Raw genomic sequence first — 25,469 nt, 5'->3', positions numbered from 1 at the left:
TTTGCATTTTATGGTCCTTAAAAAGTAGGGTGTGTTGTCTCAGGTGGAGATGCTCTTCTGTGTGAGAGTTTTATGATGTTGGCTCTCATAGAGCCTTTTGGGGTGTAGACATCCCGGTGCCAGACTTACACTTTTAAACAGAAAAAAATTAATAGTATTTTTAAAAGATGTGTTATTCTATGGTACTTGTAAAGATTCTATTATGCTTGCCCCACATTCATGAGCATCACTTTGTGGAGATCATATGAACAACAGAATATAACTCTCTTTATCTCAGCAATCCCCTCTAATTGGACGCTTTTAATTTCAGAATAAATGAATCAGTACTAATTGCAAATAGTGCATTTCTGTGTCATCTGTAACGGAACATTTGTTTCAGCATGATGCTGAATGTACACCGTAATGAGTCACTGCAACATAAAATAATTACTGAGTGCACCTTTAAATTTAGCACACACGTGTTGAATTTAATGTGATTAGTAACATTTCCCTTGTCTGAAAAGGAGGGCCCAGGCGAGTGGACATTCTTGGACTCTGAAGTTCTGATGAAGGCAGATGAGATATATGGGACTAAAAATCCAACGCCACATCGCATTCTGCTGGATACTCGCTTTGAGCTGCCCTTCGGTAAGATATAAAATCATTCATGTATTGTGTAATAAGTTCCTTTTAATACTTGGAACACCTCCTTGGACTGCCACAATGATTATTGGTTAGAACATGGATTGAGATTCACAGTTCTGTTTGTACTGGTGGAGTATGTTGATGGCAGAAATATTGTTTGCTGGTTTTCAATGTGGTAGGTTTCAGCACAGCTGCTTCAGTGCTCTCCTGTCTGCTTCTCTAATGCTTGTGTCTTCAATTGATTTGTTTAAATGTCATCAGGGTTGAGTGAGCCTCCTTCAGGCAGCTGCTTTCTTTTCTAATAAAGCAATTATCAAACTTCCACTTTGAATTCGGCATCTATGCGTGCTGGCTTTTGGGTGTTATGTGCCACTGTCTCTATTACTACTCACACAAAACTCTGAATGGGTGAACCTCACCAAACCTGTCAAGAACATGTCTGGGTCATATTTCACCCTAAAATTATATTTTGCTTAAAGAAAATGGTGGCTAGTTTAAGACCATTAAGATTTTTTGCATTGTGACATTATTTTCAGGACAATTAATCACTTTTTCGTCGGGACGTGGGAATAAAGAATATTTATTGCTATAAAAATGCGTAAAACACTACTCAAAATAGCAGCAAATCAATTGCACAGTGAGCTACGAGCCTAAATTAAATAGCACAATGCATAGATCTTCAAATGATAAAATATGAAATAATCAAACTGCCACTGCCTGTTTATGTGCTCTGCCTGGGCAGGTTCACATTTCTGTGAGGCAGCGAACGCAAGTATTGTCATGTTCATGGTGTTACACTGCTGTGGTTAAATACCCTCTTTGTGGTGCTTTGATTTTTAAATGGGTTAAATCAGTGGTGTAGTAGTGTCTGAAGAGGTGGGTATACTGTGAATTTATGAAAAAAACACATGCACCTGATCTCTAAAATTAATTTACATTTACAATATATACAGTACATATGTAAAATGTGTAAAAAAAAAAAAAAAAAAAGAAAACATTTTTAATTATAGTCCCACATAAACTTACAAAATGTTTATCATGGTAATTTCCTTGCTGGCATGGTGTAGAGTACACTGCTGCTAAGAACCATATGGTAACTTGATGTTAAATATGTATTTCAATTAATAGGTGTCATTAATGTTTCTTTTATTAGGCTACTATGAAAATTCTTAATACTTTATTATTACTCTAACTAATGAACTCATTCATCCAGCCAGGTCTCCTAAGCAACCAAATTGGCCCGGTTGCTAGGGAGGGTAGAGTCACATGGGGTAACCTCCTTGTGGTCGCTATAATGTGGTTCTCGCTCTCGGTGAGGCGCGTGGTGAGTTGTGCGGTGAGGTGGTCTCCGTGGTAACGTGCTCAACAAGCCATGTGATAAGATGCGTGGATTGACGGATTCGTCCTCCGTCACTGAGGCGAGTCACTACGCCACCATGAGAACCTAGAACGCATTGGGAATTGGGCATTCCAAATTGGGGAGAAAAAAATAATTTAAAAAAAGTAAAAAATAAACTCATTCATAATACGCAATAAACTGTCAAGCATTGTAGCTAATATGAGTAGTAATTTTCACGTTAACATGTTGTCTTGTATTACCATATATAGCCTACATAAAAATTAATGGCTATTTGTTTTATTTGTGTACTATTATGTGCTTTTCTGTGTATAGTGGAATTGTTTTCCTTCTTAGAAATATAAATTGAAATGATTTGAAATCACAAGAAAAAGGAACCACCGACAACAGTAAAAGGCAAAAAAAAAAAAAAAAAAAAAAAGGGCATCAAAAACTAGCAGGGGTGCAATAACATGCAGTATTGTCACAAAGTTTAATTGTGTAAGTTACATTTACATATATATTTTACATTTAGCAGGGAAATACAGTTACAGAGCAAATTATGGTTACTCCAGGGGTGCTTGTACATCAGACGCTGGAAATGTCCCGCCCCTTACTGAAACGGAAAATATTATTGGTTAGTAAATATCCAATTACGTCTGAAATGAATGTTCTGATTGGTGGATCAGCTTAGTCGGACTGTCTGTCTTGCCAGTTCCATCAGTTGTTTTATATATATATATATATATATATATACACACACACACACACACACAGTTGTAGTCAGAAGTTTACATATACCTTAACCAAATACATTTAAACTCAGATTTTCACAATTCCTGACATTTAATTGAAGAAAACATTCCCTGTTTTAGGTCAGTTAGGATCATTATTTTAAGAATGTGAAATGTCAGAATAATAGTTGAGAGAATTATTTATTTCAGCTTTTATTTCTTTCATCACATTCCCAGTGGGTCAGAAGTGTACATACACTAGTATTTGGTAGCATTGCCTTTAAATTGTTTAACTTGGGTCAAACGTTTTGGGTAGCCTTCCACAAGCTTCTCACAATAAGTTGCTGGAATTTTGGCCCATTCCTCCAGACAGAACTGGTGTAACTGAGTCAGGTTTGTAGGCCTCCTTGCTTGCACACACTTTTTCAGTTCTGCCCACAAATTTTCTATCGGATTGAGGTCAGCACTTTGTGATGGCCACTCCAATACCTTGACTTTGTTGTCCTTAAGCCATTTTGCCACAACTTCGGAGGTATGCTTGGGGTCATTGTCCATTTGGAAGACCCATTTGTGACCAAGCTTTAACTTCATGGCTGATGTCTTGAGATTTTACTCCAATATATCCACATAATTTTCCTTCCTCATGATGCCATCTATTTTGTGAAGTGCACCAGTCCCTCCTGCAGCAAAGCACCCCCACAACATGATGCTGCCACCCCCCATGCTTCATGGTTGGGATGATATTCTTCAACTTGCAAGCCTCACTCTTTTTCCTGCAAATATAACGATGGTCATTATGACCAAAAAGTTCCATTTTTGTTTCATAAGACCAGCAGAAATTTCTCGAAAAAGTAAGATATTTGTCCCCATGTGCTCTTGCAAACTGTAGTCTGGCTTTTTTATGGCAGTTTTGGAGCAGTGGCTTCTTCCTTGCTGAGCAGCCTTTCAGGTTATGTCGATATAGGACGCGTTTTACTGTGGATATAGATACTTATTGACCTGTTTCCTCCAGCATCTTCACAAGGTCCTTTGCTGTTGTTTTGGGATTGATTTGCACTTTTTGCACCAAACTACATTCAGCTCTAGAATGTGTCCCTTCCTGAGCGATATGATGGCTGCGTGGTCCCATGGTGTTTATACTTGCATACTATTGTTTGTACAGATGAACGTGGTACCTTCTGGCATTTGGAAATTGCTCCCAAAGATGAACCAGACTTGTGTAGGTCCACAATTTTTTTTTCTGAGGTCTTGGCTGATTTCTTTTGATTTACCCATGATGTCAAGCAAAGAGGCACTGAGTTTGAAGGTAGGCCTTAAAATACATCCAATTCAGTACACCTCCTATCAGAAACTAATTGGCTAATTGTCTAAAGGCTTGACATTTATTTTCTGGAATTTTCAAGCTGCTTAAAGGCACAGTTAACTTCAGTGTATGTAAAATTCTTACCCACTGGAATTGTGATATAGTCAATTAAAAGTGAAACAATCTGTCTAAATGACTTGCCAAAACTATAGTTTGCTAATATTAAATCTGTGGAGTTTTAGTGACTTCAACCTAAGTATATGTAAACTTCTGACTTCAACTGTGTATATACAGTATATATATATATATCATCGTGTTAGTAGATTGAGAAAGTAACCGGTCAAAAGACTACTCGTTGTTCTGGCGGCCATACGTATCATCAATTATTTCAGGTGGGCATACGCAAAAACCTAAGAAAAATAGGTGGGCATATGGCGTACTGGTTAAAATAAATGGCATTGAACTTGTCTAATGTAATTATGAACACCAGAGCAAAATGGAAAAAGCACTGTGTTAACGTTTATCAAGCACTGAAACTTTGCTTTGTGATAAAGAACGTTTAATGGTGTAACAGTCACATTGGCACAACAAATGAAACACAAAGCACGTGTTTCGAGATGCTTTTATAAAAATGTAAGTTCTTTGAAAAAGTTCTTTAAAAATTAAAGTTCTACTTTACTTGGTGTCTAAAAATGCGGCAATCCTGCACAAGATACTGAAAGAAAGTGAGATTCAGCACAATAGTCAAAGCCGTCCGTCCAGCGGGTGTTAATAGTGTATAGAAAAACAGCGCAGACGCACACGGAAGCATGTTTGAACAGCCCTTAAATCACCCTATACCTAAAAAAACTGACCAAACTCGTTTGTCCGAACTCGTGGAGTTTGGGTCGGATTGAAGACCTCTATTCCTTGTGTAGAATAGCTGAATAGTAATTTTGGTATTCGAATAGTGGTGCGTCGAATGTTATCCGAATGTCAACTATCTGTGCACATCCTAGTTGAAAATCATTTTGATTGAAAAATAAAGAAAAGAATGCTTGACAGCTGTGTCTCCATTGTGAGTGGAGCTCTTGGATGAATTGCATATAAACATAGACAGGTTGTGAGGTGTGATAGGTCGAACTTTCGTTAGGGGCATATTTGGCCTGGTTACGTCCCATTGATTCCATTCATAAGCCAGTCTGTTGTACTCTCTAGGCCTCACAACCACTGCACAAAGTATCTTAAGCACTAGTCGGAGATAGATGAATAAATGTGTATATAAGTTAATTCTGTAATTTTTTTTAAAGAGTACACTAGCATTTACTGTAGATTGCCTTAAAGCTAACAGACATGGGCTAAACACCACAAAACCCCAATTTTGATTTCATGTGGTCTTTAAAGTGAAGTATCATGTAATGCACTCATGTCTTTTAACCAGCAAACTATTTTTGAGGTCCCTCAGCCATGTAGCTCATTATACATTTAAGGAGTCTGAATACATAATCGTAGCATGTTGGCACAAGCAAAAGGCTTGCGTGGAGTTTTATGTCTTGGACTGCGACACACCTCATGACTTTCCACCTCTCCCCCAGATATCCCAGAGGACGAGGCTCGATACTGGACCGGCAAACTGGAGCGCATCAATGCTATGGGCATGCATGATGAGGTGAGGCATGTGCTGCTAAACAGCAGCATGCTTTCAGTGTTTCAGGACATGCGAATTTGTAACACAAACAATAGTTTACTGTCACTGCATAGGATTTGGAATGGAAATATTGTGGTAAAAATAATTTACATTTGGGTGTTATTTTAAAAATGAAATAAAAATAATGGCAAAATATCTTCTAAATACATTATTATTATTAATAATAATAATAATAATAATAATGTTATTAATAATAATAAACAGTTAATTTGCAAACTGTCAGCAATGTCTACATGGTTGTTGATTTTTTTATTTTTTATTTTATGTATCAATGCCTAATACATTTTGAAACATATTAGTGTTGTTAATTTATTGTTCTAATTTAATTTATGTTTGTTTATTTAATGTTAATATTTTATATTAATATTACTTTTATGTAATTTACTGCACAGAATAACTACAACTAATTTAATTTTATGGATTTACTTATCCACTGTATGTATTTTAAGTGTACATCTAAGGCAGAATATACAATAAACATTTTTATGTTTCAGAGAAATAGATTACAATTCAGTCAAATAACACAATGGGCAAGTCTGATTTTTTTTATTTTTATTTTTATTTATTTTTTTCTGTTTCCCTCTTTGTTATTTAACAGTGGTGTCACAGCTTTGGTATGGGATGTGTGTGTGAAGCATGTGTGTGCTTTGAACAGTTATTTTTGCTGTATATTGATGGACTAATAAAATATGCATGTACAAATCTGTACTGAACAGTTTAAGCATTTAAATTGTAGCCAATAATCTTTCACTCCAATAATTAATCAGTTTCACAAATAATGCTAAATTATGTCATGTATCTGAACTCTGAGGCACTGTCCAAAATTTTGCCACTCCTGCCAATTGCAGGTAAATTAAGAAAATTTACTGGCCATACATAGTTTTTTAATGTCTGTGATACTGTATTTAGCATTTTTTCCCTTGGTAAATAAAGGAATTATTTAATGTAGTTTGAATATTTGTGGCAAATAGTGCAGGTCATTTTTCCTCTCATCATAAACAGTTTCACAGGGAAATGGCACCTCTCACAAATATGATGCAAGGAAAAAAAAAAATCCCAAAATGATCACAATGGCTGATTTTGTCCCTAAATTTGTATCTATTTATTTATTTATTTTGACAATGTCAGGAATGTGTTGCCACGTGAAGTTATGCCACAATATACAGTATATACAGTAAATATAGACACAAGTTATATAATGTTAAGAAAAGACTTTAGGTTTCCTACCTTCTTTATCGGATGCGTAACAGTCACTGAGCTTTCATTAGTAGATTGTTTGTATTTTATTGATTTAATTCATGTACATTTTTTCAGATAAAAAAGAACAAGCAAGGATCATACTAACATTCTGACATTTTCTTTTCTTTTCTAAATGATGTATTATGTTGCAATTCCTAAAAGAGCTATTGACCTACTATGTCATTTTATTTGCTCAACAAAGCCAATTTTTGCTTGTATTTGGCACTTGGCAGGTGTTAATGTACCCTGGTTTGAAGTGAGAATTTTGCAGTGGACTTGCATGCTATTTTTTATGATTACTTATTGGATTCTGTATGTTCAGTAATTAAGTCGTTACAAGTTTTAACAGTGATTTAGTTCTCAACTATACTTTTATATAAAACTTTTATAACTAACAAAGCATCTTCTAATCAGTTCATGAGTGGAAAGTCATATTCTCATGATTGTGGTTTTTGAGTAGTTACGCAATGTGTTGTACACATATGACAGATGTTGTCTCTCACACTTTTTTGCCATGTTTTCTCTCCTCTTGTTAGTTTCCCTTACAGGATGATGTAGCGGGACGCCCATTACCCTGTGCTGCCTCTCAGTGCTGTGAGTGAAAATTTCTCTGCCCACACTAGATGGAGCCATGGCATCATGCCTGATGCTTCACAACACTCTCCAGTAGTCTTTTATTTTCACATGCCACCTCTTGTCACTTTTGAATAGTGGATATATTCACTTATGTTTTGTGTTTTAAGATCAAGCATCTTCCATGTGCTTCAAGCCCTGGATATAATTCTAAACTGAAATGTCTTGGTATATAATTTTGTTTCTGCACATCTTCTGTCACTCTTGATTTTGAAACCCACCAGGCAACTATTTTGGATGGGCCAACAACCAGAGTATGTAATTCGTATTTAGACAGACTTTATGTAGTCACCCTTTGCTGTAGATCCTTCCCTGGATACGTGAGCCCCCCCCACCCCTTGCACACTTAACTTATACAACACTCATATAGAACCTCAGCTAGTCATTGCATCAGTTCTCTGCTTTGAAAGAAACAGTCATTCACATCAATAATTATGTGGTTTGTTCAGTTTGCATGCATAAAATTATTCCCAAATGTCCTTCAGTTTTACCCTGTAGAGATGTTTTTTTGGGGGGTTTTTTTTATAAGTTTGTTTGTCTTTTTATACATTGTGCATTGCTTAAAATGCCCTGCATTTATTGCCTGCTACTTAATGTGTGACTAGTTTGTTTTTAGAGAGAAATATTTGACTTCATAAATTGGGATCTTATCTATTTCTATTCAAATGTTTTCAATAGTTTTTACAAAATCCAATTATGAAGTCCATTGTTATTTTGTTTCTCATTTGTAAAATCTTGTCTCATTCTGGCTGTCTGTCTCACTAAATAGCTTTAGATGACCTGGACAGTGCAGTAGATGATAGGGACAGTGACTACAGGAGTGAGACAAGCTGTAGTTTGCCTCCCCGCTACCACTCCACAGCCCAGCCCAACTCCTCACTGCACCAGTATCCCATGGGACCGCGCTTCCAGCAGCACATGGACTTGTGTGCTGACTCTTTACACAGTTTTGAATTTGACTATAGGGACCACCATGTAAGCAGGTAAATTCTGTTCTCATAAGTATGCATTCTTACTATAAACGGGTCAACTGAGCATCAACAGAGGGGAAGGGGGCCCCTCATAAAAACTTTGTCTAGTGCCCCGTGAATTTTAGCGACAGCAGCCCTACTGATAAAAACACAATATGTAAATTCCATTACATTTCTTATATGCGTTTTATGACCATATTTTTGAAAGTAGGCTGATTAGGAATATACAGAATATAGGCTTATATACAGTATATAATTATATATGTAATATTTATATTTTTTTCCCAAATAGAGTTTGATTGAACCCAGTTAATACATATGAATCAATATCTGCCTTGTCCAGTATTTTACTGTCTAGACAAGACCACACGAGACGAGATCCGATAAAGCGTCTGAATGTTCCATGTTAATCTGACTTTTTGTCCTAAACAGCCCGATTTTGCTGCATTGTGTTGGGTAGCACTGCCCACATTAAAATCTTATTGGTCCAAAATCCTGCTCCACACAGCTGTATAATATATTAAACATGAAATATTTTCTCAAACAATGTCCCACAATAGAGAGTGCTTCCAGGGTGGAGTATAAATTTAAGGTGCTCTATGGTCAAAGGTTCATAATAGTCCAGAAATAAAAAAGCTGGATAACCATGGCACTCTTATTAATTAAAAAGCCTTTATTATCACAAGCTTAATACAAAAGGTAAGTAGCTCTCCTATGTGTTTTGGCGTGAGCATTCCTCAGGGAGAGTAACAAACTTCACACAGGTGAGAGTAATATCAATCATTTAGTAAGTCACATGATCAACTTGTTAACTATAGTGTTAAGCAGTCGCTATTGTTACTTGTTTTCTTACTCAAAGGGAATATTACAAATAATACACTAAACAAAAGAACAGAAATACAATGACTTATAACACACACACACACACACACACAAGTTTCTCTTTGATTAAGTTTTTGTTCTCTATTCCTGATTGAAGTACTTATATGGTCAATACCTTGTATTTTAAGAATAGAATAGAATAATTACAGTTGTTGATTTAAAATATATAGCCATAGGATACTCTTCATTACTCCTCCTAATGGCATATTTATGTTCAGCCAGACAGTCTTGCAATCGTCTTTTTGTTCTACCAGTATAGAAAACCTTACATTGGACATTCCAACCTGTAGATAACGAGTAGTTTTACAAGTAATGAAGTGTTTGATAGAATTTCCATCTAGAAAAGTTTTTCCTTGTACTACATAATCGCAATGATTGCATCGATGACATTTAAAACAACCCTTAGGTTTATCCCCTAACCAATGATTTTTACGAGTGGGTGGTAGGTAACTATGTACTAATCTGTCACCTAAGGTAGTGCTTTTCTTAAAATGTATCATTGGAAGATCTGGGAATGAATCTCTCAAAAGAGATTATCACTCTGTATAATGCCCCAATTTTTTTTGGATAATCTGTTTGACTTTTTCAGCAATCGTGCTATATTGTGTAACAAAAAAAAAAAAAAAAAAACTTTATTTGATGTTTCAGATCTTGTTTTCCTTTTTAGAAAATCTGTCCTTGTCATATTTTTCACATGTGTTTTAGCTTTTTGGAGAGTTTCGAACTTGTTTCGAACCCTCTGTTTAAAAAGCATTTTTCTAAGTCCTTAGATTTATCCTCAAAACCTTGCTCTGTCACAAATCCTACGCAGTCTTTGGAATTGTCCAAACGTTATGTTTTGTATCAATTTAGGAGGATGGAAACTCTTAGCATGAAGAACCGTTACTCTCTCTGAGGAAGGCTCACGGCAAAATGCGTAGGAAACCTGTTTTACCTTTTGTATTAAGCCATGTGATAAAGGCTTTTTAATTAATAAGAGTGCCATGGTTATCCAGCTTTTTGTTTTATGAAATATTTTCTGATTGGCTTTTTTGTGCTGCATTGCCCAGCATTTTCGCTTTCAATGTGGTCAAATAAATTACCTGACACTAGAAACTTTTCGTGCCATATACGGTGTAATATTATATTTAATTTTTGCGCTCTGGCAAATAGCCATTTGTTTGTAATTCATCCTGGGTTAAAATGCAAAACTTAACACTTGCAATGTGAGAATGGATCTCTTGTCTTTGGCACTTGTGAATTACATGAGGAAAAACTGAAATGTGGTGTTCTTGAGATTGTGGTTAATCTGGGTCTCTTGTGTGGCCCAGCAGAGTACTAATCTGGATAATACTATTGCATCAGATCTCTTTAAACCAGAAAACCATACAATGGTTGTGTTTGTTTTGATTTTCATGTTATAATATTAAACATATTTTCATACAACATGTTCGCATAAATGATAAAAAATTTATTATTTAACTAAATCTGTTTACCAGTGAGATCTAGAAATCCCTACTTGGTGTAGTAATGATATATGCTTTTTTCTTTCTTTTTTTTTAAAGAGAGAGTTTGCCAAAAAGGAAAATTCTGTGATCCTTTACTCACCCTCATTTTGTTCCAAACTTTCTTCCATGGAGTTTAAAAGGAGATTTTAAGTCATACATGTTTTGAACAACATGAGGGTGAGTCAATTATGACAGAATAATTAATGTTTGGGGGAACTATTGCTTTAACTTCACTTAAACTGCAAAATCTTTGTTTCATGTCATTGCATCACTATTTTTATGTTCTTGTTGTCAGCAGCTGTTATTTCTTATGTTGAAATGCATTTTTCTCTTTCTTTCTTTCCCCCTCCTTTTTTCCATACATTTCTTAATCTCTGCTAGAACACCTAATCAGAGGGGTAGGGTTAGGATTGTCCCAGTAGATTCAGGCATGGGTGTGGAGGACTGGGAGGTCAAATACAAACTACGGGGTAAAAGTACACGGGAAGAATTCCTTGATAAAGAGGAACAGGCATGGGTTGAAGAGAATGACAGACAAAATGATACTGTTCATATTGCAAAGGCTTACCATGACTCCATAGTCCATCAGTTTTCTCCAATCAAAAACAAAAATGCTTCATTGAGTGCTGCTTACCCAGGGGACTATGCCACCATTGACCGAAGACGAAGGAAAAAATGTCAGGACTCTGAAAGGATGGAGGATGCTAGAGCAGAGCCTTTTCCGCCCGATCTTGCACTCCTCCGTCAAAAACGAAGCAAGCTCGTGCTACGTCAAGTGAAAGAAATGGAAGAGGCTGATGAAAACATGATGCCATGCCTGAAGCCATATAAAAATGGCTTACTCTACAAAACTAGAATGTGGGCCAAAAACAAGTTAGAAAACACACTGGAGAATTATGTCGCTTATCAGGAGGAAGCAGCCAGACTAAGGGAAGATGTTGGCTTTGATTCTGAGTGTTCAGATGAGCTACAATATTCCATTGGCTCTGAGGAAGAGATAGAGGAAATTACATCATTAGCTAAGGCGCTCAGAGCCGAGGAGAGGAGGAATTATGGTCACCATGGATATTTCTCAACTTATGGCAGCCAAACTGAGAGGCTTCAAGGTTACAGTGAAATGAAGAGTGGAAAGGGTAAAATTGGTGGATGGGCTCCAGAGGTCATGCTGTCTCCGGTAGAGGAACCCAGTGATGAATATGTTGATCCTATGGATGAGCTTCAGTGCCTGGTTGAAACCGTATCAGAATATCTAGCAGAAAAAGAAGAGGAGATCAGTAAATATGGGTCCTTGCCCAAGTCTAACAAATCAAGATTGTCATCACAGGGTAGTGCTAGAACAGACTCAGTTGGAGATGAGCAAGGTATCACCTTTAAGGATGTAAAAGAGAAACCCATAGATGCCAAAGAAAGAATTGCTGGTGGTGCCTCTGACCATGGAGTGGCAGGGGTGAAGAATGCCATGAGTTCATTGTTAAGCTCTTTAACTGATAAAGTTTCAAGCTCAAAACATGTGGGTTCTAAGTCTGTTGAACAATCCGAGACACCAAGTAATGATCCTGTGAGTTCTGGTATATCAAAATTGTTCTCCTTCATGCCAAAGTCCCCAAGCCAGACACCAGTAGCTGTGGTATCCCCTACACTGGAGCCTCAGTCTAATAGGAAGTTTTCAATTCCATCTCTGTTGCCTTTACAGTCATCTGATGTCAAGTCACAGGGAGTAAACCAACCAGCTCAACCAATCAGAAGTGAGCCCAACAAATACAGCAGTGTAACATCTTTTAGTGAGACTACATCCTCAATAAATTCAAAGTCAGAAAAAGTTAACTCGCTGAAAATGTTCAATGGGGAAAATGTGGTCAATGGGCCAGCCAGAAGTTATTCACAAAATGGCAGTCTAGATCTGAATGATCGTAATGCATGTCAGAAACAGCTAGGTGATGAGTCCAGTGTTGTGAATGGCAACAGGAAAACAGAAGATGCATACCAGGTTTCTGACAGAGAAAAATGGAAAACCATTAGAAATACTGAGATGGATGGTGAAAAGACCCACATTGAGCCTATAACCCAAAAAGCACCTGAAGAGTCTGGGTTTTTTAGTCCTTTCAAGAAGTCTCTCAGTTCATTAATATCACATGGACCTCAAGTGCCTCCTCAGCCTCAAACACAAACAGTTTTTCCTGTCTTCAGATCAGCAGAGGACGTTAGGATAGAAAAGTTTGCAGAAGGTTCCTCACTTGGAGGCAAAACAAAACAATATTTTCTCTCCTCTGACAATGTGTCTGCCCCTCAACCTGAAAAGGCAGAAGGGGGACTGTTTTCTGGATTGTTTAAATTTGCATCCGGTGAGGATGTTAGTGCATCCAAAATTATGACACAAAATTCAGTTAAGCCAGATCAAACTCTTCCTGCCCCAATTATAGTTGCAGGTGTAGTTCCCTCTCCAGTTCCTGACCATACAAAATCAACACCTCAGAACCATAAAGAGTTCCTTGGAGCGACGGCTAAGGGGAATACAGAAACAGGCTGGTTTTCTAGTCTTTTTAAAATGGCACCAACTGATCTGCAGCCTGGTATTCCACCAACCCAAAGGCCTGATGTCCAGAGCTCTCCGTTGCCTCTAGGTTCAAATCAAAATATTGCAAGCACGCAAGAGCAGAATCCAGCATTTGCTAAAGAACAAATCCACCAAAGGCACAGAAATACTGGGCAAACTGAAGTCCCATATGTTACGGAACAAAAAAAATCTAATCCTGAAAGTCAGGGCCTGTTCTCTAGTTTGTTTAAGTCAGCTGCCTCTGAAAATGCATCAGGTGCCCGAGCAGCTCCTAATCAACCACAACAAGGAGGTTTACTCTCAGGATTCGTAAAACTTGCCTCCACAGGTGACATGACAACAGGGGCTCAGTTTAATCAGTCACAACTAAGGAGTCAGTCTGTTCAAATAATAAATCAACCACAATCTTGTCAACAAAACCAACCTCATGCAAAACAAAGTGTGTCCAATCCCATACCTCAACAAAAAGACAGTCAGTTCTCTCCACAACAGTCATCATCTGCATATGCAACACCTCAACCAGGAGTTATTTTGTCAAGCCTTTTCAGATTTGCCTCCACAGACAATATCTCAAGCTCTCAAACAAAGATGTCCGAGCAGCAACAAGTGTCATCAGGTGAGAGTTTTCGTCAACACTCGGTTGAGCAGAAAATAGAGGGACAGAGTTTAAAAATTCCTCAACAGTCTAGAATCCAAAATCAACAATCAGACCAACATCAAAAATGCAAACTAGATGTTCCTAGACAAACTGAAAGTATAGCCCACCAAGTACCTTCTAAACAAGATGGCCTTCTCTCTGGCCTTTTCAAGTTGGCCTCCTCAGATAAGGTTTCTGTCTGTCAGTCACCACAACAAACACATGCATCCAACAATCAGTCCACTCCTGCACAGCAAAAAATTAAAAATGTGATAGGACAAAGCCATTCCGCTCAAGTTTCATTTAAACAAAAGCCTCAGTCAGGTGGTCTGTTCTCTACCTTTCTTAAAATGTCTTCCACTGAGTCACAGGAACTGAATACACCACCTGAATACACCACCCAAGAAGACAAGCAACATCCTTATTCGGAAGTGCCAACTGTTAAAAAACAAAATTCTAGTCTGGCAAGGCAAGATGCATCCTCTCAGTCAGGATTTTTGTCTGGTTTCTTCAATAATATTACATCCTCATCTGAAGATGAATCAGCAAACAGGCAGAATTCCATTGAGCAGAAACAGGAGCAGCAACATATACCAACCAAGCTTCCTACTCAACAAAGTCAATCAAATAGACAGCTTCCTCGACTGCCCTCTCAGAATGAAGCTGTAGTGCAGACTCAAAAGTCCCCTACTCAACAAGGATTCTTATCTATATTTAGCTGGAATAAAACAGAGATTTCACCTGCCAAATCAGGGGATATTGTTGTGGAAGAATCACATCTGAACACTAGCTCTACAATCTCCCCAGATCTTCCTAGAAACAAGGTATCACACCCAATTAATGTGCTTAACTGCTTTGACATGGAGAGCCTTGATTTGAGGACACCAGCAAGTTATGTAAGGGCACAGCAGAGTTGTGCTTCATACACTTCAAACAGCACTGGCCATTTACCCCACTTATATAGCTCACAAAACTTTTTGCTCTCAAGTCATTTGAGAAACACTTCATATAGCACTGAAAATCTTTGCAGCTTCCCCCTTGGTTGTCCTTCTCAAGCAATATTGTCAGAGGAATATAGGAATATAAGGCAGAGTTATCCTTCTTTACATAGTATATCTGGACAGTATGGTTACCAGCAAGACTCACCATCATATCCAAATTCTAGATGTAGTGCCAGTGATGAGCAGCTTCGATCATGGATTCAAGAATCTATTTTGTGGCAACAGCTAAACGATAAGTCATTGGGCTACTATCCTGACGGACATACACCAGGTCATGAATTCAAAGAATCTGCTCAGTGTTTGAATAATGTAAATATGGATGATAATCAACAATATTGTCCTACAGAACCATTGATGAGATGGCACACTAACAACAGAGAGTGCAATAATCAACCAGAGTATTGCAAAGGTATTCCTAATAGTTTTATGAGTCCGAGAGTGTGGAATAGCCATAACAGCCTGGACATGATTAGTAACCAAGAGTTGGAAGGTGTATTGAATTTGAGCATGAAAGGTAATGCTAAATTTGGCAAGTGGCACTCGTTTAGTGCAGAGAGTTGTTACAGTCTGAACAGTATCTCATATCGCGAGGGGTATTATGAGGAAACTCCTCCCCATCTGTCTTACTCAGTAAATGGACAGCAGATCTATCAGGGCACATCAGAAATCTGCAGTCAACCTGGAAGTAATGGAAGCTATGTTAATGTAACTACATGTCCCAATCATTGGAACTACTCTTCTACAAGCAACATTGATGTGGAGGAACATGCGTATCTTGCGGAGTCAGAGTGGTATCAACAATGGCTTTCACTTTTGGACCAAGGGATGTGGTGGCCTGCAGATGATGGAGATTGTGGATATTTTGTCTACACTGATTATGAGTATATTTATGCCCTACTGACAGATTCGTCTGGACAATATGTCTATGCATGTGCTCCAGAACAAGAGTGGGGAAATACAAAGGACTTCTATCCTAGTGCCTGGCTGTGTAATGAGATGGTTCAAGTTTGTGGTTTTAAGATCCCTCTTTACAATGAAGATGAGCTCCTCTGGCTTCCAGGGCAAGACCAAAGGGAAGCAGAACTTCTGACTGCACCACTTGACTTGTCTGCAGCCTATAAAAAAGGCAACCAAATCATGAATCTGAACCTGGCACGTTTTTCTGAGATGTTTGAGGAGTCTATTCTTAATCAAAGACAGCAATGTCTGGATTTTTCCACTTATCAATTCAACAAGGTTAAGATGGATACAGGAAAACAGTTCCAGAACAATTGTGGCTACTGGGATCCATCTCAAGAAGCTCTTGACCTCTCATTACATGGTTTCAACCACAATAGTGCAAATCTCAATAGCCGAGGAGTAAAAAAACTGCTTTCCCAGAAGGTTTCTATTTCATTTGGTGCTGCCCCTACCACAGATTCATCTACCACAGACATATACAGCTGTTACCAGCCTCAACAAAGGCGGCGTTCATCCACTGGAGTGCAAGTAAAGCATATAGATGATGTTTCAGAAGATGAGTGGCGAAAGAGAGTACAGCCTGGAGAGGAGCAGCCAAGCCGCTCCATTAAGAAATTTTCCTCTTTTCTATCCTCGATTGTTGGCAAAAGTCCTGATTTCGAATCCACCAAAAAAACAAATGCCTCAAGGTCACCTATTGCCAAAGACTCCCCATGCCTTGGACCTATTCAAAGCAAAATGAATAAAGCCTCTGAAACCCAATATGTTGATCAGCAATCCAAAAACATTATCACAACAGGTCTTCAAAGTCTTAAATCAAAGATCTTAAAGGATGACTCATCTTTTGCAACAGCACAGTCAGAGAGTTCAAATCAGTTGGCATCAAAACCTAATTCAGCATCTGGATTTTCACTAACATTTCCCACACAGTTACCAGCATCCTCAGCTTCTCGGGATGCATACCCTTCAAGCTCATCTCAGAAACCCAGACTGGCTAGACAAGCCACAATGTCACAACAATCCTCTGTTCCTTTAATGTCTCTGGGTTCTACTGCTTCAGCTTCAAAAGACTCAAGTTTTGACTCCAAATCTGCTGCTCCTGAAGTTTCACAGCTAGTGGATACACAAGGAAAGCCACCTGAGCAGTTGGGAGGGTTTTTTAACTTTTTCAAGACAGCCGTGGGAATGGAGGAGCCAAAGCCAGAACCCTCTAAACCCATACAATCTGTAATTAGACAACCAGAGAAAGATGGATCTTCTTCTGTTGGCATAAAAAAATCAATCACGGACCAAGATAAAACTGGAATGCCCAGCCTTTTTGGTTCAATTGGTGATTTCTTTAACATAGAAAGTCCTTCTTCTCATACACCACCAAAGATGCATCTACAACAGTCTCCCTCACAGCTGTCTTTGAAAAATGATGTAAACACAGTCTGCTGCCAAACATCAACAATGTCCAAGGGAATTCAGAAACAACAAACTGTAACTTCATGTGGGCAAAGTGGTCAGTCAGAATTACCTAGTGATTCACAGTCATTTCAGGGAAAAAGCATGTCAGCATCTCTGATATTTTCTGCTGATGCTAACAAGGGACCAGCACTAGGGAGAGCTCAAACTATGCCACTAACTGGGGAGACAAAGCCAGAAGCCTCCCCTAAGCAATCTGGTGGGTTGTTTGGTTTCTCTGTTGGAGACATGTTCTCTGGGACCCCAGCCCATAAAGAGGAACCTTCAGGCAAAGGACTGTTGTCCATATTTGGTGGTTCCAGTCAGCAACAAGCTCCACCTCAAACTGGATCTGCTTCTTTTCAAAAATCAATGGAGGGTGCATCTGCAAAAGAGCCACTAGGCAAAAACATCCTGACTTTGTTTGCTGGTTCCAGTATGCAACAGACTTCACCACAATCTGGATCATCAACTCAAACTCACACACCAGGATCTGCTCCTCCCAAAGAGACTTCTGGTCTGAATTTATTCTCTATGTTCAGTAGCACTAGTACACAGCAATCCTCAACAAATATTGGTTCTACCAATCAAAAACAAACACCAGACACTGCTGCTTCAAAGGAAGCATCAGGCATGAGATTACTCTCCATGATCAGTGGTTCCAACACTCAGCAGACTTCTCCACAACCTGTACCCTCAAATCAGACTCCTTCAACTGGAGCAGATCCACCAAAAGAAACACCAATAACAGGACTGCTATCTATGTTCAATGGCCCCACTCAAACATCACATCCAGGATCTACCACTCAAACTGCATCTCAAGGGACTGGACAACCAAAAGAGCCCCTGGGTAAAAGTTTGTTTTCTGTGTTTAGTGGTTCTGGTCAACAATCAGCTTCACAGCAAGCAGGATCAATTTTTGGTGGAATATTAGGTGGCTCTTCAAGCTCTAATGAGAGTCCAGCAAAAGGCTTATTCTCGATGTTTGGGTCACAGAGCCCACAACCACCAACCTGTACATCAGTACAGCCTCAGAGTACAATTACATCTAGTGTAATTTTGCCAGGAACTAAATCTAATGATAGTCCAGCAAAGGGTTTACTTTCAGGGTCTGGCACACCCAGCCACCCACCACCTTCACAGAGTGGCTTTACTCCTGAGTCTGTTGTCCCAGCTAATGAGCCATGTAAAATGTCATCAGAAATTGAAAATCTCCCATTGTCTATGGGACCTAGCCTTCAGCCATCCCCACAACCAAATTCACTGGCACATTCTACTGATTTTGATAGTGAAGAATCGAAAGAGCCACAAGATAATGGCTTGTCATCTATGATCACAGGACAGATTCCAAAGCCAGACCCATCTCAACCCTCTTTACTCATAAGCGGACTAGTATCAAATAAAACTCATGGTAAAGTTGCTATACTTCAGCCAAGTGAAACACAGGTTACACCACACTCTGATCCTATTATGTCAACCCCAAAAGCACCTCAAGATGAATTGACAGCTGCTGATGGTGGTTTTATATTTTCTGAATTCAGCAAGTCACCAGTGCTCCAAGAGGGTTCTTCTGCCCAGGGTATAGCACCACCAAACGAAGGGGCATCCCCAGGCATGTTATCAATGTTTTCTGGTTCAGGTTCTCAAAATGCCCCTTCTCAGACTGGATCAATACTTGGTGGAATTTTCGCTGGTGCCCCAGGATCAAAGGAAATTCCAGTCAAAAGTCTGTTTTCTATGTTTTCTGGACCTAATTCACAGCCCAGTGCAGGGCATAAAGTTGAGAGTAATATTTCAGGTGCTTCTGCTTCTAACGAGTTACCAGGAAAAGGTTTGTTTTCTGTATTTGGTGGGTCAAGTCCACAACAGGCCACTCCGCAGGCTTCTTCATTATTAGGAGGTATTCTACCTGGAGTAGCTTCTAAAGATTCTCCCGGAAAAGGCTTTCTTTCCATGTTCAGTGGTCCAAGTCCAACATCTACACCTAATCAAACAGGACCAACATCAAAAACATCTGAAACTGAGGGGCTATTTACATCATTTTTCTCACGAGGGGATGCCACTGAGGATAATAAATTAAAGTCCAGGGGCTTTGGCCTGTTAAATATGGCATTCATGGAGGAAAAGAAATATGAACCACAGAAGCCTCAGAATGATATCTCCAAGCACTCCGTGGCCAATCAGGGAGAAACAGCCTCTGTTTCTTCAGTTCCAGTTGATGTGGCTGAAAAACATTTTGAGTCAGTTGTGAAAATTCCTGTTGAAGGAAGAAACTTAGATGTTACTCAGGGGACAAATAATTCTAGTTTACCCAAATGTGTATCAAAGGATATTGATTCAGCTTCAGTACAGAATGCAAAAACAGAGATCCAATCTACAGATTTCCAACCTTCGCATAGACAAGAGACTGATTCAACACAGACTAAAGCTCCTGACTCTGAGGACCAACCTAAACCTTCAGAAACACAAAAATCTGTCATGGACTCTCCAGCTGAAGCACTCACTGGCTTCATGTCTAAAATGTTCTCTGGTGCTAGTTCAGCAACAAATTCATCAGGTGGTCCATTCTCACAACCACAGTCTTCATTTTTTCAGAAGTCTTCACCTGCACCAGGGCCTCAGTCACAACAAAAAAACTCACTTTTTGGCATTCCCGGAAGCTTACCCACAGAATCCATAAAAAATGACATTTTTAACATGTTCAAGTCACCGGATCCACCCAAATCAGCTGACATAACACCAGCTGTTCCTTCTACTCCTCAGTACCTTCAATCAGTCAAAGATCAGAGTGCACAAATTGATTCATTATCTTCAGGGGATGTTACATTGTCTGGAAGCAAAGATGATAAAGTTAAAGTTGAAAACTTTTTGCCTTTGGAAGAAATGCCTACTAATGAAACTTCAAGAAATTTAACACTGGCAACTGTGGAACCCACAGCAACTGAAATAGTTTTTAAAGAGCCTATTAAGGAAGGTGAAGTAATACATGAGAAAACAATTGTCACCGTTTCTGAACCAGAAGCTAAGAATGCAGACAAATCAGAACCTCCAATAGACAGTACCTCAAAAAAGACACAGCAGCCTCCAAAATCAGAGCCTTCTCAGTCTATATTTGGCATGCCAGGTTTAACAGCACCCAAGTTCGGTTTCATAGCTGGAGCTGCAGATGCTGGAAAGTCTTTTGGTTCATTCTTTTCTTCACCACCCACAATACCAAACACAGAAGGTGTCAAGCTTCTTTCTGGATTCAAGTCATTTTCAGCTGGACTGTTTCAAGAGGAGAAGCCAGTGGCATCAATAGAAACTCCTACATCTATGTTTGGAGCAAAATTAGGTTTCCCATGGCAGAAAGAATCTCCAGCACCCCCTACACAGCAAACCCTCCCTGTTGTTACAACCCAGCCTAAAGCTCAGGAAAATAAAGTAGACATTCAAGATAATACAACTTCTAAAATAGGAAATGGCAATTTTACCCCAAAGGAGAAAAATGGTGAAATTAAACACCCTGATGACATAAAACAAGAAGTTGTTGCACATTTTGAAAATATCCCTGATACAGAAGTCCAAAAGAGTGAAGTATCAACAAATGAAACAGATAAACCCCAAATCAGTACATCCACACCTGATCCTCTTTTTCAAAAAGAACTTGAAATCCATATCCAGACCCCACTTTCTACAGATGTCTCCTCAGGATTACAGCAGGAAAAGAAGGACCTTTTGATTCCGAAAAGGCTAGTAGCAGCATAATAAATGGTTTTGCAAACCATTTATGTTGCACTGACTACGTTTACATGCACAGTCATGTTTTTAAATCAGTAAATGAGACTTAGTGATAATAACCCATGTTGTAAATTTGGCCCTTTCTGAATCTGACTTCAGTGTTGAAGTGAAATTCAAAATGATTAGCAGCTCTCACAGGTATCAGCTATTCTCGCTATGCCAAGACAAGAATTTGTGGACAGAATTTATATTGCTCAGTATTAATAACATAATTTATTCACAATCAACATAATCCAGCATGTAGAATAAGAATAGTAATGTGCATGTAAACACGCATACTGACTTTAGTTTTAGTTTCAGGAAATGATGGCTTTCCCAGTGTGTGATTATTCCTCAGTGCGTATGTGTCTTTTGTAACTGTGCTTTGCTTCCTTGTGACTTTGTATTTCTAGTTGTGTGTAGTATGTACCGTATTTCATAATTGATTAGAGTTTAGGCCTGCTAATGCAGAGCATTTAGTTCTCATGACATTATTAATAACTGCAAAAAATCTCAAATTTGGTATTTGTATTCATATTTTTATGTTATTACTCAATTATTTGGTTTCTTTTTCCAAAAACTAGCCCTGTGGACTCCAGTCGCTTTGGATCCTCTGGGAACCTCAGCCAGACCAGTTCTCAGCTCAGTGAGGCTGGTCAGGAAAGTGCTGCCTGTTCAGAGTTGGAAGAGTCCTACCATTCCTACCACAGTACTGGCTATCGGCCATCCAGAAATGGGCATCATTCTGCCAATGGACATACTTACTGGGGAGAGGATGACGGACTGAAATCGTCCCAAGAAAATGGAAAGGCTCTAGGCAGTGGCATGAAAAAAGAAGTGGTCACTCAAGTGGACAAAACACCTGATAAGCCTATCAAAAGGTATATATTGTCGAGATTTATGAGCAGGACCACATGGAATCTGCATGTACAGATTCAAACACCTGTTATTCACAAGCTTCTACATATTTCCCACACCTTGCTTGTTTGTGAATTAAATATTTAGGCTAATTTGCTTGACAACTACAACTTTGGTACTCTCAGCTCCATGAAGCCTTAACACATTTTACCATGTATGAATTAATTCTGCTGATTTTCCCCCATAATCTGTGCAGAAAAAGCAACAAAAATGGGCCTGCTTATGAGTTCCTGCAATGTAAATTTGTTAGAATGAGTACATGCGATAGCAAGAGTTAAATTGCGTAAGATTTTTCTTCTTTCCAGCTTCCAGGATGATGGATCACCTTTGCCATTCTCTCCATCTAGAGTGCTCTGGCTGAAGGCAATCAACAAAGTGAGAATTCAGCTTAAGGAGGTATAATAGGGAGTTCATACCCTCCATCTCCTTTGTCTATTCCTTCTCTGATTTATCCAGTTTCACACTTCAACTCAAACACTACCCTTTTTTTATCCTATAAACCTGCACCAGTTACTAGCATCTTATTAATTAGGGCTGGGTGGTATGATAGTATATACAATGTCAATTGGTAGAAACTTTGCTATAACATTTACAGTATACCATGGTAGATACTGTATATTTGAATGGTTACTGAGCATGACTTCTTTGTTAAATACTCAAAGAAAAATAGATGTGAAAATACAGAGTAGCATGTGTCCCAAACAAGTCTTTGATGAGGAAGAACTTATTTAAGTGTGTTACAAGAAATGGAGTTTAATTTTTTAGGGGTGCTTAACAATATCACAGTTTACCTTACACACATACCTTCTATATTAGTATCTATTTTACAGTGGTTGGGCTCATCTAATAATAAAGAGGTGGGACCAACTGTGTTTATGTTATTAGTTTAATTAGTTTGTTTTTAACACTGATGGCAGACTTATTCATTCATGATAAACATATTTTTGGTTTGCATCCATCAAGTTAAAACTAGAAAGAGAGAATAATCAAATGTACCTTTCATTGGTAAAGATCACTGGATTATTCAAAAATGAACATTTCTACATGGTTATTTAAAATACTGTATATTAACCATTTTGTTAAATTTCTAGCAGAAATAACTATATTGTGACACCATTACTGTTATATAAAATTGCTCATACCATGATATATGATTCTGTTCATACCACCCACCCTTTTATCAGTCTGTTATTCAGTTATCTCTTGAATCTTTTACTGCACACCAGCATTTAAGTACGAATTGCACCACCCCTCCCAGCTCATTTATCAACATCTGTTTTGGATTGGTTGAGTTTTATCTTTAAAGATTGAATAAGTAAAATGGGTTTTATCTTCAGTTGGTCAGTTGAAACTATAAATAGTACATTTTATTGGAAGAAGTAGTCTTCCAATATAGTATTAGCAAGGTAAGGTATGCTGGATTGTGAATTCTGAGGGTGCCTGCTTACCCCAGACCAAACAGCATTACTCTGCAGGGCCAAGGTCAAAGTCTAAAGAGTTGCTGTCTGATATCACTGATAAAGTCTCAAGGAGTAATTAAAAATAGAGAGGGAGCTAGAGATAGTGTGTGTGTGTCTTGAAGAGTATTTAATGACTGATTGAAAGAAATAGAGAATAATACACATTAGCAGCCTGCTAATTATAAACATATATTTTTTATTTTGTGTAGTATTTTTAAACATACACGTGTGGTTGTTAAACATGTATGTTCTTGATTAACATACACTTACATACAGTATACAAATGTGGTCATGTTTTTTAATAAAAAAAAAAATATATAAATTGTAATCTAAACTGTATGTATATATACTTTATGTATATATACTGTACATGTATAAATATTTTAAAGCAATACCACACAAGCAAGAGTACTGTATGGCCCTACATCAGCATGGCTGTGATTCAGTTGCAGGTAATTGCGAGTGTGATATTGCTTTTATAAAACAGTTCAAAGTGCAAGTAAATAAAACAATGAGGAAGAACTAAGGACTGTCACAAAAGAAAAAAAAATACTTTCTTACGCCACAGATCAGGATCTTCCGTTGCAAGTTCAAAAGATGCGCATAAGCCTCTGTTACTAAATCGAACACGTCACTTTATAACTAGTAACGATAGCTTGGGCTGTTTCTAACAAGTCATTGGAGAAACAAGGATGTGTGTGTGCATGTGTGAGAGAGAGCGATTGAACTTGTGTGATTATCTGCGTCTGACGCGTCTCCCAAACTGTAATATAGTGTTAGTCAACTTGCTGAAGATAATGGAAATTCTGGTCAAATACATCCCATTTTCTCGGTGTAAAAATAGCCGTCCAAGCGGGGGTTCCCCCCGAGTATTTCGCGTAGCCGGTTCAAGAGTCATTCACTGTAGAAACCGTTCTCTCCTCCGCCATTTTGATTATTTATATCTCCTCACAAAGCGGAAACTCCTGTAAAATGTAAGCGCCTTGAGCATGTTTTTGATTACTCCGTCTGTTGTGTCTCTCAGCTGTTATAAGTCTAAATGCGGAAGCTGTTAGTTTAACTGCATTTCCCTTCTGTAATATAGTAGTAGTAGTAAGCCGAGTGATCACTGAGTGAGAGACATTGCCGATAAGTTCAATGAAACCGCTCATTGGCTGATGTGTGCTGACGCAATGCATGTCAAACTTAACTGGCTCATAACACATAAAAATGGTCTTTTGTCGCCACCCGCAGGCTAAAATCTTTAATATCACAGGGAAAAATGAAAAGACACATCTTGCTCTTTTATACATATGCGCTTCTCTTACACTTCAGTTTGGAATGGCTGACACAAGTGAAGTGATACAAACAGTAAAGCGTCCAAGTACTGATGTTCTTGGGGGGTGCAACTGCTATGCATTGAACATTGGTGTTGAACATCTGCTATTGCATTGGTGTTCTGCTGTTGTAGCCCTTCCGGCTCAAGGTTCGACATGTGCGTTCTGGGATTCTTTTCTGCTCAGTACAATTGTACAGAGGGGTTATCTGAGTTACCATAGTCTTTCTGTCAGCTCGAACCAGTCTGGAGATTCTCCATTAACCTCTCTCATCAACTAGGCGTTTCTGTCTGCAGAACTGCCTCTCATTGGATGTTTTTTGGTCTTGGCACCATTCTGAGTAAACTCTAGAGACTGTTGTGTGTGAAAATCCCAGGAGATCATCGTTTTCCCCATTCTGATGGTTGATGTGAACATTAACTGAAGCTTCTGACCCGTATCTGCTTGATTTTATGCACTCCACTGCTGCCACATGATTGGCTGATTAGATAATCACATGAATTTGTAGGTGTACAGGTGTTC

At 38.5% G+C, this 25,469-nt stretch overlaps 2 protein-coding genes across 2 annotated transcripts in view; one reads left to right on the top strand and one right to left on the bottom strand.

The window, feature by feature from the left end:
- LOC127432784 (14-3-3 protein gamma-like) overlaps nt 1-25,469 on the bottom strand; it is a 678,408-nt gene that overhangs the window by 455,049 nt on the left and 197,890 nt on the right. The window lies entirely within an intron of this gene.
- The window catches only part of LOC127432732 (protein unc-13 homolog B-like), a 145,201-nt gene that overhangs the window by 43,259 nt on the left and 76,473 nt on the right, over nt 1-25,469 (top strand). Inside the window, exons 5-10 of the mRNA XM_051684109.1 lie at nt 504-627; nt 5,572-5,645; nt 7,460-7,517; nt 8,326-8,539; nt 21,838-22,134; nt 22,477-22,567. Of these exons, the coding sequence (XP_051540069.1) occupies nt 504-627; nt 5,572-5,645; nt 7,460-7,517; nt 8,326-8,539; nt 21,838-22,134; nt 22,477-22,567 (858 nt within the window). The remainder of the gene's footprint in view (nt 1-503; nt 628-5,571; nt 5,646-7,459; nt 7,518-8,325; nt 8,540-21,837; nt 22,135-22,476; nt 22,568-25,469) is intronic.

Source organism: Myxocyprinus asiaticus, chromosome 42, assembly GCF_019703515.2.
Source record: "Myxocyprinus asiaticus isolate MX2 ecotype Aquarium Trade chromosome 42, UBuf_Myxa_2, whole genome shotgun sequence".
NCBI classification, from domain to species: Eukaryota; Metazoa; Chordata; class Actinopteri; order Cypriniformes; family Catostomidae; genus Myxocyprinus; species Myxocyprinus asiaticus.
This window is presented reverse-complemented; position numbering and strand designations above follow the sequence as displayed.